This window comes from Pristis pectinata, chromosome 7 (assembly GCF_009764475.1).
Source record: "Pristis pectinata isolate sPriPec2 chromosome 7, sPriPec2.1.pri, whole genome shotgun sequence".
Classification (NCBI taxonomy): Eukaryota; Metazoa; Chordata; class Chondrichthyes; order Rhinopristiformes; family Pristidae; genus Pristis; species Pristis pectinata.
The window spans coordinates 60,674,269-60,690,668 of NC_067411.1; the positions used below are offsets into that span (position 1 = coordinate 60,674,269).

General features: G+C 43.4%; 1 protein-coding gene across 7 annotated transcripts in view; it reads left to right on the forward strand.

Moving 5' to 3' along the window:
- The window catches only part of focad (focadhesin), a 175,321-nt gene that overhangs the window by 64,189 nt on the left and 94,732 nt on the right, over positions 1-16,400 (forward strand). For all 7 annotated transcript variants that reach the window (XM_052019164.1, XM_052019163.1, XM_052019166.1 and 4 more), the window contains 3 exons: positions 1,180-1,267; positions 11,884-12,089; positions 13,341-13,601. In XM_052019164.1, the coding sequence (XP_051875124.1) occupies positions 1,180-1,267; positions 11,884-12,089; positions 13,341-13,601 (555 nt within the window). The remainder of the gene's footprint in view (positions 1-1,179; positions 1,268-11,883; positions 12,090-13,340; positions 13,602-16,400) is intronic.

Genomic DNA, 16,400 nt, shown 5'->3' on the forward strand with positions numbered 1-16,400 from the left:
TCCATGCTGACCATTGTACTTATTTATACAAAATACATTAAACTGGCATTTGGTCTACAGCCTCCTGTGCCTTAAATATGTAGTTGCCCTGTTTTATATTTAATGTAGGTTTATCTTTTATTCAGGGCCATTATTAATTCCTTTACAGGTATATCAGCTAAAGATTAAGGGTATCAAAAACCCAGATTGATTAACGTGCAGTGGGCATCTCAGTCATCAAGTCTTTTTGCATAATCTACCTGTCACACAGCACTTGCTGGCTTTGCACATTAATATTGTGCATGTTGTTCATGTTGTCCAGAAAGCAGGATGCCTGCCTCCCCAAGTCCTTGGCTCCAAATTAAATGACTCTAATTAAATAAATGGTTCATGCTGTGAATTGAACTGCACTTTTTAAAAAAAACCTGAACTAATGAATACCTCCTTATCAGTTGATACTCATAAAACAATTGTTGGCCAGGCTCCAACATTCAGATTTGTGTAACTTAGTTCTTGTTTCCTTTAGGCTCTCTGAAGTCTATGAATTGGTTTTCCACTGTGCCAACAAACTCTCTTGTGTGCTATCTGCAGAGACATCACAGAATGTTGAAAAATTTATTAGAGCCCTCCATACAAAATAGTTTGTGTCCTCAAAAATTGCGAAACCATAAACCTGTTTATTTTCTGGGTATGCAGCATGAGTTCTTCAATTGGAACTTTTTTTTCAGTTCAGCAATGTATTTTATGTATTCATTTCTGTCATGTGCATTGAAATTCTATGTTTTCAACATTGTAATCTGCAGTTTGTTGCCAAATCCAGTGGATGAAATGCTGTATTTTGTGAAGATTTCATTATAGGCATAGGTGATTTGGTGTTATAGTGCTTATGTTATTCATGACAAAATCTGAAAATGTTCAAGCTTTGATGTATTTCTATCAGTGTTTTTTTAAAATTAAATACATCCATTATCCAGTTAAGAATAAAATAGTAATTGTATCCCCGTTTTTACTTTGAGGGGATTTGTTGAATTTTATTCATCATTTGTATTTGACTTGTAACATGGTTTTCTCTAGTAATTCTCAAAAAATTGTTGGAATCGTCATGATAGTCTGATTGTGCTGCAAATGTTGCATTGTTATTATGTTTTTTATTGCAAGCACATTCATCTATTCTTTTACAATTTAAATAACCTGTTGCAGAGTATTCCTGCTGAAGAGATGCTTGTTGGACTGAGCTTACTTCTACTCCATACTCCAGTGTGTCAGCAGCAGTTCATTTTGAATCTTGGTAAGCCTGAAATTAAATGATGGTTGAGTGCAAGGAAGAGACCAGCTCATTTTTGGCTCTTAAATGAAATTTTAAGCAAGGGATGAGAGATGTTGTAGAAGAAACCAAGATTTTCATCTCCATTTAACCCTGAGGGATATGAGTAGAATTGGTTACCTGCAGATATTCCTTCACTCGGATCAAATAGACTCTGAAAAATCCATACCAAGCAGTAAAACAGGTCTTTTATTAGTTAATGGGGATATACTTGATGATTACAGTTATTATCTCATGTGCAACACAATGACATTTATTATTATTGATTGTAAATGACCCAGATTCAACATGAGAGTCTAATGTTTGGAGTACCACAGTCAGGACATTATAAGTGCCGAAATATTTTGATTTCTAGTTTTCAAAATATATACCTAATTTGTTTTCTGCTTTGATTTATACTTTCTCAACAACCAGTACAATCAGTTTCAACTGAAGCTTAAATATGTAGCTGGTGACTTGGGAAGAGTGTGTTTTTGTGTGAATAATTCTGATTGTGTGCAATGGGATCAGCAACAGACTTGTAGCTATATTTGTTTAAAAGAGAAGTCAAAATTCTGTATCAGTTGTTATGAGTGGAAAAAGGGCTATTTCGCTTTTCTTCATTGATAGGTACTATTGACAAAAATAACTCTCCTCTTATTTGTCACTGGAACATTGTTGGTGGCCAAGAACTTGGGAGTCCGAGCATTTTAGACAAAAGAAACTTTGTGGTTTGTTTGGCCGTTGGAAGCAGATGATGGAAGGGAAAGAGACATTTATGGTAAATCTGAGTGGATGAGACATCTCAGTGGTGTTCAAGAATGTTGGCAGAATAGCTTGCTTGTATTACTATTGAACTTCAGTTGTACTGAAGGCAATTTAGTTTCCAAAATAGTTTTGCTATGTGGTTTCATATTGATCTAAGAATTAAGAATGAATGCATTGGGTTCAGACTGAAAGCTGTTAATGTGCTACAAGCAGAATGGGTTTAAGTGGAGCCTCATCATTGCAAAGCCTCTTTGTTTTGCAGAAACAAATTCTTAAGTGGGATGCATTTTTTGTAGTGTTTAAGTGCTGCTCTGCTCATGATTGTAATTGCTATTAGATGCTTAAAGGGATTAATGTGTGGCAAAAGCCTATATTCCTAACAATAAGTTTAATATGTATTTGTATAGTTTATTTACATATATTTTGACCACCAGAAACAGTGCTCCATCCTCATATTTTTATGTGGAACAATGTAAGACAATTCTGTCTTTCGTGCCTCAGCACTAAGCAACATTTGGGTTAAATGCAAAGAAAAAATACCTGGCAAGGAAAATCCCTGTGTCATCAACAAACTCATCCAATTTTCCTTCCATTTAAATTGAAAGATTCAAAATTGATAGAAATTCTTTAATGAGCATAATCCTCCTCTCATGTTTACTTTCTGCCTTCACCGTAGTGAAGTTGAGCTTCCATACTGTAAAGAATCCAATGAATTAATGGCTGGGGAAGGTCCTACAAATCTTTAGAGGCACTTCCATGACATTTTCTATAATGTGTGTCTTTGGATTCTAGGATAATATTTTCTTGTTTATCTGCAGCATCTCTACTATCCTTAAACAAGACACAGTCTCAACAATAACAAGAGTAGTCAGAGAATCACACAGCATTGAAACAGCCCTATGGCCCACGACCAAGCGTTAACCATCAAGCACTCATCTTTTCCTCTCGCATATCTATATACCTCCCCTCCTCAACCACAGTAGGGGGAAGCCTCTCTCGCTCGCCCCCTCTCTCCCCCACTCTCCCCCCCCCCCACTCTTCCCCCCCCTTCTTATTTCACACATCCCGAATTTGTAGTTTTCTTTTGATTTTCTGTCCCCACTACCTGCAGCAGGCATCTCAAACCACAGGAGAGGCATCACCAATTGTCTCCCCACAATATCCTCCAAATCTACTACAAAATAAGTGAACCAATGTCAGCATCCTCTCCCAGATCAACATTCCTTCCACCAAGGTCTTAATTACACTCAGTTGGCTCCAATGGGCAAGCCACATTGTTCATCTGGCCGACACCAAACTCCCGAAATAGACATTCTACTTTGAGATCCATTATAGTCAGATTACCAGATGAATAGAGGAAATAATTCAAGGATATTCTCAAAGCCTCCGTGAATATGTTTAACATCGCCACTGACTTACAGGAATCTCAGGTCCATGACCACTCATAATGGAGGAGATTCCAGATGGCACAGAAAACCTCGAATCCATTTATCAAAGTCACATAGCAGTTTCCTGTAAGTGGTACAAGCAGTGCACCACCTCTCATACTACCCATCCGCCTACACTATCAAGTTCTTCAAGCGCCAACTGTGGCTGAATCTGTAGTTCCCCATACTGTGTCATCAGCCATCTCAGAACACACAGGACTAGAGTGAAAGCAGGTTGTCCTCAAATTAGAGGAGCTGCCAAAGAAAAATATACAAGAAGAATTCCTTTTTCCTATTCCCCACACGTCTTCACTGTTGGGGTGGCATAATGGGCGCAGTGACGCTGCCAGGGATGCTGCCTGGCCTGCTAAGTTCTTTCACCATCATTGTGTTTTTTCATCTAGATATTCCAGCATCTGCAGTCCTTTATTTCTCTTTCAATACTTCCACCTCTGTGGGGTGACTGTATTTCACAGGATTTGTCCTTCTCTAATCTCCCCACATCTATAAATATTGAGTACAAAGGAAACTCCTTGCTGAATAAATGTGTTTTTTAGTGCCTTTTGTGAACTAACTCTCAAGATTATCTATTGCCTTTGGTTGTTTGAGCAAGTGTGTGCTTTTTATCATGAGGGAAGTAAGCAGAGATTCAGAGAATGAGTGAAAAAATGCGGAAATGGGCAGAAACCATAAGAAATAAATGATTGGAGAAAATAATGGAGAAAGAAAATAGAGGGGAAACAATGACTAAGAAACAAAATAGTTTTATTTGGAGAATGAAAGAAACTGTAGATGCTGGAAATCAGAAATAAAAACAAAGTGTTGGAAATACTCAGCAGGTCAGACAGCATCTGTGGAGGAAGGAACAGAGAGCATTTCAAGTCAATGACCTTTAATCAAAACTGGGAAAAGTGAGAAAACGAGGTGTTTTTATTGCTGCAGGAAGGGGAGGGGTGGATAAAACAAAGAGAATGTCCGGTTTAGGGTAGAGACCAAGTGAATCCAATGAATGAACACAATGGTGCTGTCAGATAGAGTGGTTAAGGCTTGTTAATGATAGTTGTTGTGTTTGGAGGAGATCTAAATAGAAAAAGATGAGAGAATGAGAAAGAGGATAGAATATAAAATAATGCTGGAATTGTGGGCTGCAAAATGGATCATTGTAAACATGGGTGGTTGAAGGTTGTCACAGACTTGGTGGGTCTAAGGGACTGATGTGTGCTGAATCTCTCTATGACAGAGTGGTTGATGAAAATCTGAAATAAATGGGAATGCTGGAAGTACCAACTGGTCTGATAACATCTATGGAAAGAAGAAAATATGAGTTAACATTACAGATTCATGACACAAACGGGACAGGCTTATCTGAAATTCAGTATCAAGTCCCAAGAGCTGCAACTTGCCTAGTCAGAGGAGACATAGAGTTGTACAGCACAGAAAGTGGTGGTTGCTTGGAATGTGCTGCTAGGGGTGGTGGTAGAGGTAGATATAATTTAAGGCATTTAAGAGGCTCATGAATATGCAGAGAGTGGAGGGATATGAACCATGTGCAAGCAGAAGGGATTAGGTGTCATTAGTTTAATTAGTTTGGCATAACATCCTGGGCCGAAGGGCCTGTTCCTGTGCTGTACTGTTCCATGTATCTGACTCCACCATCTCCTTTGGCAGTTCCAGATATCAACCACTCTCTGTGTAAAAGAAAAACTTTCCCAGCAAATCCCCTTTAAAACTCCTTCCCCTCAACTTAAACCTATGTCCTCTAGTTTTTGGGGAAAAAGATTCTGACTATCTACCCTATATATGCCTCTTATAATTTTATATACCTCTATCAGGTCACCTCTCAGCTTGCTTCACCGCAGGGAAAACGAGCCCAGAAAATTAAGAATTGCTCCTCGGGCTGACGTGCTTAACTGAAGCTTAGGTTCTGATGCCCTACATTTTAGAACTGCAGAGTGAAACTGTGTATTGCACATTGCATGTATTTACTCCACTTATGAGATTCAATGTTCATTGTGAAGACCTTTTTATTCCAAAATTAAGTCTGTCCAAAGCAATGGAGGGAAATAAAATCTATTTGTGGTTTACTACTCATGCATTGAGTAAATGAGACTCATTAAGTGGTAATGGGCTATTTTCTTGCTAAACTAAATCCTTACATGCATACAAAATACTGTAATTGCTTTTTTATATCAAGAATTCCAGGCAATATCTTTCATTAAATGTTTTGTTGTGTAGACTGCAAAGACCAAACTTGAATGAAATACTTATGGTTTATTCCTCCTATATTTCCCTTGACAGTTTAATTAGGCAGAATCATTTTCTGAATTGTTGTTTGTTATCTGCAACCATAATCTAAATTTTAAAAGGTTTTAGGTTAAAAACCTAGAAGAACACAGTTTTACTCTGAAGGTGCCACTTAACTTTACAGTTCCCTGTATTTTTGTCCTGGATACAAACTTTTATTATCTGAATTGACCTTGTTCAAAATTTGATTTATTTTAATGGGTCCTGTATTATCGCTTCTGATAAAGAAAGTGAATCATTGCAAATGAAGTTTAAAGTATAACTTGAATACTTTTATCTGTTGTTACAAAAGCACTTTTTGTAGATCTTGGTGAATGTTGAATAAAATATTAGAATCTATACCTTTCCCAGAATGTCATATATATATATATATAGCGACTTACCGTCCGAGCAAGCAAACCGGCTCGGCGGTCGGGTCGCGCGTCGTTGAAGCGGCGAGGCCCAAGATGGCGGTGGGCCTTCGTCTTCCCCGAGCGACAGGGAGGACCCGCGCGCGGGAAAGGTTTAATGACATGGCGTATACGTCATTGCCGTTTTGAGTGGGCAGGAACAGGCTCTCTTAAAAGGCCCGTGCAAGGCAGGAAAAAAAAACAGTTCTGTTCTGAAACTCTACGACTAGTGTCTTGTGTTCATTCCGCGGTAGCGACTGCTACATTGGTGACCCTGACGGTCCAAACGGATTTTGGACCTGCACAATGGACGACAACGCAGCAGCCAACGCAGTGGCACTCAAGCTGCCCACCTTTTGGACACTTCTTCCCAGCGTCTGGTTTCATCAGGCCGAAGCGCAATTCCACCTTTAGCGGATCACCTCCGACTCCACAAAGTACTACCACGTGGTCAGCTCTCTGGACCAGGAGACAGCCGCCCAGGTCAGTGACTTCATCCAGTCTCCTCCGGAGGAGGATAAGTACCCGGCTTTCAAAGACCTTCTGATTCGGACCTTCGGCCTCTCCCATCGTGAGTGCGCCACCCGCCTGCTTCATCTCGATGGCCTGGGGGACAGATCCCCATCCGCCCTAATGAATGAGATGCTGGCATTAGGCAGGGACACAAGCCCTGCCTAATGTTCGAACAGGCCTTCCTCAAACAACTACCCGATGACATTCACCTGCTGTTGGCCAATGCTGATTTCAGCAACCCGCGTGAGGTGGCTGCCCGGGCAGATGTCCTGTGGAAGGCCAAACGCGAGTGCGGTTCGTCCGTCGACCAAATCGCCAGGCCGCGAGCCCAACGCCTGCCTAAACCAGTCCCAGCAACCGAGTGACCACACCCCAGAAATACAGACGACGACAATGGCAACCAGCTGTGTTTCTACCATCAGAGGTGGGGCGCAGAGGCCCGTCGATGCCGCCCACCCTGCAAGGCAGGGAAACGCCAGCGCCAGCTGCCGCTAACAGCTACAGCGGTTGGCCGCCGACAAAGCCTCCTATTCGTTCGGGACAAGCAGTCCAGGTGGCGTTTCCTTGTCGATACCGGAGCAGAGGTCAGTATTTTGCCCCCAACTGGCCGTGACACTCGTAACAGGCAACAAGATCCGGTACTCAATGCCACAAACGGCACAACGATACGGACTTTCGGTACCCGTACACTTCAGTTACAATTCAGCGGCAGCCGTTTCACTTGGGCCTTCACTCTTGCCACCGTCGCCTGACCACTCCTAGGAGCCAATTTCCTTTGGGCCTACAACCTGTTAGTCGACCTGTGGGAGAAACGGCTAGTCCACTCCAGAACCTTCCAGACCTACCCCCTAGGAGAAACCAGCCTACCAGCCCCGCGCTTGGACTCCATTTTCCTGTCCGGCAACGAGTTCACCAAGCTCCTAGCCAAATTCCCCTCAGTTTTGGCACCTCAGTTTACGAATTCTATGCCCAAACACGGGGTGCAACACCACATCATTACCACAGGGCCACCCCTTCATGCCCGAGCACGACGACTACCTCCAGACAAGCTCCGCCTGGCAAAGGAAGAGTTCCGTCGCATGGAGGAGCTGGGGATTGTTCACAGGTCAGACAGCCCCTGGGCCTCCCCCCTGCACATGGTCCCCAAAGCCACCCGCGGGTGGGGGCCCTGCGGCGACTATCGCAGGCTGAATGATGCCACTACCCCATCCCTCACATCCAAGACTTCGCAGCCAACCTACATGGGGCCCGCATCTTCTCCAAGGTGGACCTCGTTCGGGGATACCACCAAATCCCGGTCCATCTGGATGACGTCCCCAAAACTGTGATTATCACCCCATTCGGCCTCTTCGAGTTCCTTTGAATGCCATTTGGCCTTAAGAACGCCACGCAGACGTTCCAGTGGCTGATGGATGTGGTAGGCCGAGACCTGGACTTCGTGTTCATTTACTTAGATGACATACTAATCGCTAGCCGTGACCGCCAAGAACACCTTTCCCACCTCCGCCAACTGTATTCCCGTCTTCGTGATTTCGGCTTCACGATCAACCCGGCCAAGTGCCAGTTTGGGCTTGACTCTATCGATTTCCTCGGCCACAGAATCACCGGCGACGGAGCAACACCCCTACCTGCCAAGGTGGACGCTATCCGCCATTTTGCCTGCCCCAACACGGTCAAAGGCCTATAGGAATTCCTGGGGATGTTCTACTTTTACCATCGGTTCATCCCTGCAGCAGCCCGTATCATGCGCCCTTTGTTCTCGCTGATGGCTGGTAAGGGCAAGGACATCGCCTGGAACGATGAGGCTGCGGCTGCCTTCGTTAAGGCCAAGGACACCCTGGCAAATGCCACGATGCTTGTACACCCTAGGACAGACGTCCCAACCGCCCTCACGGTGGACGCATCCAACACCGCGGTTGGTGGGGTACTGGAACAACTAATCGAAGGCAGTTGGCAACCCTTGGCATTTTTCAGCAGGCACCTTAGACCACCCGAACTGAATTACAGCGCTTTTGATCAGGAACTTCTAGCGCTGTACCTGGTGGTCCGGCATTTCCGGTACTTTTTGGAAGGCAGGCCTTTCACCGCCTTCACTGACCATAAGCCTTTGTCCTTCACCTTCTCCAAAGTCTCTGATCCCTGGTCAGCTCGTCAGCAGAGACATTTGTCCTACATTTCCGAATTCACAACGGATGTCCAACATGTCTCCGGGAAGGACAATGTCATTGCTGACGCACTTTCCAGACCGACCATCCACAGCCTGTCCCTGGGTATCGACTACAAGGCCCTGGCTGATGCACAGCAAGCCGACGACGAACTGCCCGGCTACAAAACCACAATCGCGGGCCTGCAGCTCCAAGATTTCTTAGTTGGTCCTGGTCAGCAGACCCTCCTTTGCGACATCGCAACAGGTCAACCCCGCCCTATAGTCCCTGCAGCCTGGCGGAAACGAGTTTTCGATTCGATACATGGGTTGGCGCACCCGTCCATCAGATCAACTGTCCGGCTGGTCGCCAGCAAGTTCGTCTGGCATGGCCTGCGCAAACAGGTCAGGGAGTGGGCCAGGACTTGTCAGCACTGCCAGACATCGAAAATCCAACGACACACCAAGGCCCCACCACAGCAGTTCGAGCCTACCCATAGAAGGTTCGACCACATCCACGTCGACTTCGTAGGCCCTCTGCCGGTTTCAAGAGGGGCCCAGTACCTCCTTACCATCGTGGACCGACTCACGAGGTGGCCAGAGGCAACCCCTCTATCTGACATCACGACTGATTCCTGTGCCCGGGCGCTGCTCACAACTTGGATCTCACGTTTTGGTGTTCCAGCCCACATCACTTCAGACAGAAGCACCCAATTTACCTCCAGCCTCTGGTCTGTATTAGCGAACGTGCTGGGGATGCAGCTGCACACCACCACGGCCTACCACCCTCGATCAAACGGGTTAGTGGACCGTTTCCACTGCCATCTGAAATCAGCCCTGATGGCCCGCCTGAAGGGTCCTAACTGGGTCGACAAACTGCCTTGGGTCCTGCTCGGCATATGCACTGCCCCCAAAGAAGACCTCCACGCTTCGTCAGCTGAACTTGTGTACGGAGCGCCCCTGGTCGTCCCAGGGGATTTCATACCCTCCCTTCAGGACCAAGGGGAACAACCCACCACAGTCCTGCAAAGACTGCGCGAGAGGCTCGGCAACTTGGCCCCGATTCCCACTTCACGGCACAGTCAAGCCCCGTCCTGTAAGCCCAAAGAACTACAAGGCTAGGTTTGTTTTCGTTCGCAGGGGCACACCTCAGGCACCGTTGCAACGACCATATGAGGGACCGTTCCAAGTCATCAGGAATAATGGGTCCACCTTTATTTTGGATGTTGGGGGCAAGGAGCAGGTCTTCACGACGGACAGCCTCAAACCGGCCCATTTAGATCTACAACAACCAGTCGAGGTTCCAGCACCGCAACGCAGAGGCCGACCACCTAAGCAGCGCCTAACACAGCCCACGGACCTTGGGGACCGTATCGCCAGTTCTGGGGGGGTGTTGTGTAGCGACTCACCGTCTGAGCAAGCGAACCACCTCAGCGGTCGGGTCGCGCGTCGTTGAAGCGGCGACGGCCAAGATGGCGGTGGGCCTTCGTCTTCCCCGAGCGACAGGGAGGACCCGCGCACGGGAAAGGTTTGATGACGTGGCGTATACGTCATTGCCGTTTTGAGTGGGCGGGAACAGGCTCTCTTAAAAGGCCCGCGCAAGGTGGGAAAAAAAACAGTTCTGTTCTGAAACTCTACGACTAGTGTCTTGTGTTCATTCCGCGGTAGCGACCGCTGTTATATATGTGTGTGTGTGTGTAAAAGAAACTATTTAGATATAACTTATATATCTGGCATTTACATATATATTATAAACATGAAACCCTTTGTTTCTGTACAAGATGTTAGGAGAAGTCCTGGATTACCTTTTGGAAACTCATAAGAGGAAGCTTATCAGCAGGATTGGTTATTTGAATGGAAATTGGAATGGGTTGGCTTGTTTGATGACTGTCCAATTAAGCTACATAATATAAAGAAATTTATTTATTCATATATTTAGTTCTGTAGACATAATTTTCTTGCTTTAGCATTGGATTATATTGTTTGCACTGTTAATGTATGAAATCTGTCAGTCTGATATGTTTAATTACAATTTCCAAGCATCAACTTCACTTGCATCCCTGCTCTCCAATTTGAATGCTATCAATCTGCATTCCATTTGGTGGGCAATCACATTGCTTCAGATTGCTCATCTCTGCATGGTGACGAATGAGGAATTTATCTGGAATATTTTGCCAAAGATTATGATATCACATACCATGTAAATTATTGAATTTTACTTAATAGAGCAAAATAGACATCTATTTTACCAGCTTGGAAGCTTTAAATGATTTGGAATCTATAGCGTATCATATGGGTAAAAGGTGCAAGGCAAACTACCACAATCACTATTCTTTCTGGTATTGATTGCAGTCTTCATAAATTTTAAATGATTAGCATATTATTGAAACATTTTGAAATTATTTTCATTCAAAGAATTTGGATCTCACTGGCATTGACTGCATTTATTGTCTATCCTTTGTTGCCCCAGAATTATGGAGTCAAACACATTCTGGAGACGTATGTTGGCCAGACTGAGTAAGGATGGCAGATTTCCTTTCCTGAAGAACATTTGTGAACAATGTTGGGGGGGCGGGGGGGTTGGGGGTATGAGAACTTGATGGTTTCATGGTTAACTATTACAGAGACTAGCTCTGTTTTCAAATTCCACTTTTTAAAAAATTACTTGATCTTAAATTCCTAGCTGTCGTGGTGAGATTTGTACTCCAGCCTCTGGATCAATGGTCCAGAATATTACCTGCTAGTCTAGTGGTTTAACCCAGTGCACCACCATGCCAATAGTTTGCATCATAATCTTATAAAGCTCCATAGTTGTGGCAAGTCATTTTATAGATGTTTGAAACATTTGTTTTACATGCTAGAATAAAAATATTAATAAGAATATTGCTTTGATATCCTGTTATAAAAATATCAAAGCAGTATTCTTGCTACTTGAATTTTGAAAGCTTTCTTCATATGGAATGAAGGTACATGTGACCTTCTGCAAGTTTTTCATATGCAATAAAACATAAAGGATGAATGAAAGGAATGAAATGTAGTTCTTTCTAATATTGACAGCATTGAAGATCCTGTCGTTGTCACCCATGCGGACTTCACCCAAGGTAGCTCTGGTCCTAGTGATGCCTTTGCTGCAGATAGCATCTTCTGCAGTGGTTATGGAATGTACATCAGATGCAGATGTTACTGTGATCAATCAGCAACTAGCTGTGAAACTGCTTGACATCATCCGGAATGAGGAAATTGAGTTTGTAAGCAGACAGAAGGTAGGAAGATTTTTTTTTGGATCATCTGGTTTATAAAATACGATAGCAAGTAAACTGATTTTCTTTACGTTTTGGGAGAAAGTTTATTCATAATTAAGTGATATTTTGTTTAAAGATTTTTATTGCATAAAAATTGCATCCTTTTGTATTCATTTCTGGCTTCCTCACAAAAGGTATAGACAGCTTGTTTCTCAGATACACGTACCTTCTCTTTGACACTTCGAAGGTATAAGTCTTTACAATTGGAACTGTTGTTTAAAGCTGTGAGATAGTCATTCTCCCCAATATTTGGGACTTGATGTTTAGAGCAGCTTGATTTTATTGTAGCAAAATTAACATGGGATCTCTGCTGTTAAGTCACTGTCATGCCAAAAAGCTAGTGCAGATGCCAAGCAGATGAATAATTTGGACAGTCTGGAAACCAGGAAATAAAAGCTCTAATTTTTAATTAAGTTTTTAAACATTTTACAAAGAGCTAAACAAAAGACAGGAACCTGAATATAGGTTGAGATAGAAACTGCGATATGGTAAGTTTTTTTTAAAAAGATATAAAACTTGTGTTGCTTAAAAAGCCCTGGAATTTTGAAATATTCCAGTGGAATGAATATAGGATTTATACTTCATTGAATAAAGAGTTATGTTTTCAGTAATTTTATCTTTGCAATAAGATTAATTTGTTGAAGGTAGGATTAGTAATTTCTGTTATCCATGGAGAAAGACTGCAACCTGGAAGAGCAGGAAATAATTCTGGACTCCGGGTTTAACTGTGCATGTCTGCATACCAGGAATTCTGTTAGATTTCCAACATTATCAACAGATAACCTCACTGTTACTCTCATTGCAAATTCAGGGCCAGTACTTTACCTTGGTCTTCCCATTTGGATATTTTCAGTCAAGTGTATTGGTTGGTCCAGCCGAGAAAGTTCCTTGGGTGTTGAGCTTACTTTTTTTTGATCAGTAAGGAAAGCATTTCACTAATTTGACAAGAGATTCCAGTCAGCCCACTATAGTGCTTGTCAGTTAGGAGCTTTTGTGAGTTTATTTTTAATGTGATCTGAATATGGATGAAGGTGAGGAGAGCTGTTCCCACTTGCTGCTTCCATTTATTAGTAATTTGTTACTAGGTATTTGTTACTGGGTTTTCTATCCTTTGAAAATATCTATAGTGTTATTTATAAGTGCTTGAACTTTTTGAATTGTTCTTTTGTGTGCTTAACTTTGCAAGAATTGTGTATTTTTTTTTCCTTCTAGTCTTCACCTGAACTTGCATTTCCCATTATTGGTTGGTATAAAACTCTCATTGCAGCTTGGAAACTGCTGGATGGTTTCGGTACAAATGTCGACTCCACTTCAGTTTGGTTGACTTCTGTCAAATCAACGCTGGCTTTAAATGACAAAGTTCCTGAACACATTACTCTCCTGATTGCTTATGTAATTTTAAGAGAGGATGGAGAGTGTCTTCAGAAGGCTCTGGAAACTGTTGCAGAACTGGCTAAGGCTGATGCTTCTCAGGTAAAGACCGTGGTGTCATTAGGCAAAGCCTAAGGAGAGCAGGAATTTACTGGAGATATGAGACTGCAGATACTGGAACCTGGAACAACACACAAGATGCTAGAGGAGCTCAGCATGTCAGGCAACATCCATGGAGGAAAATGAACAGTCGACCCAAAATGTTGACTGTTCATTTCCCTCCATAGATGCTGCCTGACCCACTGAGTTCCTCCAGCATCTCGTGTTGCTCCAAGAGTTTAGTGGACAATAATTGTATTGATAGAGGTCGGGGTGAAAAGCACATGGTGAGCGGTATGCTTTACATGCTCACCAGAGCTACAGGAAATTGCTATTGCGGATGTTGTTTATGTTGGTACCCTAGATGAGCTCAGGATTTGTTCCAAGTTAGGAATGTATCAGATGAATGCATGGCTAATGAGCTGGCGCAGGAAGAGGAGGGCTTCAGGTAGATGGATCATTGGGATCTCTTCTAGGGCAGCGGTAACCTGTACAAGAAGGAGGGATTGCCCTTGAATTGGATGGGGACTGATATCCTAGCAGGGGGGTTTGCTGGTGCTACTCGGGAGGGTTTAAACTAATGAAGGAGGGGGGCGGGGTGGGACCCAGAATGACAGTGCAGCAGGCAGAGAGGCTGACTTTTATGTAAAAAATAGAACAGGCAAGTCCAGTGGGAAGAGCAGGCAAAGAGAGTGGAAGGAAAGGATGAGGGGGTCGGTAGGCTTAACTCCATTTATTTTAATGCAAGGAGCCTCACAGATAAGACAGATGAACTGAGAGCATGGGATCAGCACATGGGATTCTGATATTGTCACAATCATAGAAATATAGTTGGGAGAAGGGCAGGACTGCCAACTCAATGTTCCAAGATATACGAGTTTCAGGCATGACAAAGGGGATGTTGAACTACTGATCGGGGCGAGCATTATGGCAGTGCTCAGCGAAGATATCCTGAAGGGATTGGCCAGTGTGCCTACATGGGTAGAATTTAGGAATAGAAAAGGGACAGTCACTTAGATAGGGTTATACTGTAGACCTCTCAATAGTCAACAGGAATTAAAAGAACAGATATGGAAGCAGATCACAGAAGGGTTTAAAAGCAATAGGGGATTTTAGCTTTTGCAAAATCAACTGGGATTGCCCTAGCACAAGCTGGCTTAAATGATAAGGAATTCATAAAATGCATTCAAGAGGGTTTTCTGAGGCATTATGTAGAGTGTCCTACTGGGAAGGGCACTGTACTTGACCTTGTTTAGGGCATGAGGATGGGCAACTGATTGAAGTGTCTGTGGAAGAACTCTTTGGGAACAGTGACCATAATTCCATTAGCTTCAAGGTTGTCATGGAAAAAAGATGAAGTTAGTTTTCCAATTAAAGTCCTAAAGTGGGAGAAGGCAGATTTCGATTGTGTAAGGACCTGGGAGAGGTAGGTTGGGAGCAGCTGATTGGGGTGGGGGGGTGGGGTTGGGTGGGAAACAACATCTGGTAAGTGGAAGGCATTAAAAAGAGTTCAGAGTCAGCATATCCCTGTAGGGGTAAGAGGCAAAGATGGTAAGTTTAGAGAACCCTAGTTAACAAAGAATGTTGAAGGAAAACAAGGAAGTGTATGTCAGGTCTGGGCAGTTGGTATTGAATGAGTTACTTGAGGTTTATTGGGGATATAGGAGAGAACGTAAGAAATTTGGAGGGCCTAAAGGGACCATGAAATGACCTTGGCAAGAAGGATTAATGAGAATCCTAAAACCTCTTAAGAGTATTATTGGAAGCAAGGGTGTAGCTAAGGAAGGAAAGTGTCCCTTTGGGGACCAGAGGGGTAGCCTATGCATGGAGCCAGAGGATATAAGCGAGATCCTAAATGAATATTTCTCATCAGTAACCACCGGGGAGAAAGATGTGGAGGTTGGAGAGTTAAAGGAGGGATATGCTGCTATTTTCTGGAAGAAGTTAGTATTAGAAAGGAGGAAGTGCGAGAAATATCGGAGCACGTGAGGGTGAATAAATCCCCACGGTATTATGGCATCTATCCCAAGATGCTAATGGAAGCAAGCAAGGAGATTGTTGGAGCACTGGTGGAGATTTTTGCATCTTCGTTAGCCATGGGTGAGGTACCAGAAGACTGGAGGGTGGCTGATATCGTGCCCTTGGTTGGAAAGGGCAGTAGGGATGTGTGGAATCTGCAGGCCAGTGAACTTTACATATTGGTAAGGAAATTGTTGAAGATTCTGAGTGTTCACTTAGAAAGGCAGAGACTGATTAGGAGGAGTCAGAATGGTTATCTGCAGGGGTGATCATGTTTCACAAATCACCTTCTCAAAAGACTCAAACAGATAAGGAAAATTGATGAGGGGAGAGCAGTAGAAGTGGTTTACGAAGACTTCTGTGAAGCTTTTGACAAGGTCCCACATGATAGGCTGGTCCAGAAGTTTAAGGTATAAGGAATCCAAGGTGTGTCGGCAAATTGGATTCAAAATTGGCTGGGTGATAGGAGGCAGTGGGTAGTGATGAATGAGTGTTTTTCTGACTGGAAGATATTCACCAGGAATTTACCTGGAATAGAGTGGTGTAGTTATCTGGAGAGATTGGATGGGCTGGGGTTATTCTCACTGGAACGTAGGAGGCTGAGGGGTGACCTTGTGGAAGTTCATAAAATTATGAGGTGCATAGATAGGATAGATTGTCAGTATCTTTTTCCCAAAGCAGGGGAGCCTAAAACTAAGGACATGGATTAAGATGAGAGCAAAGAAGTTTAATGGAGATCTGAGGGGTAAGTTTTCACACAGAGTATGGTGAATATCTGGAACA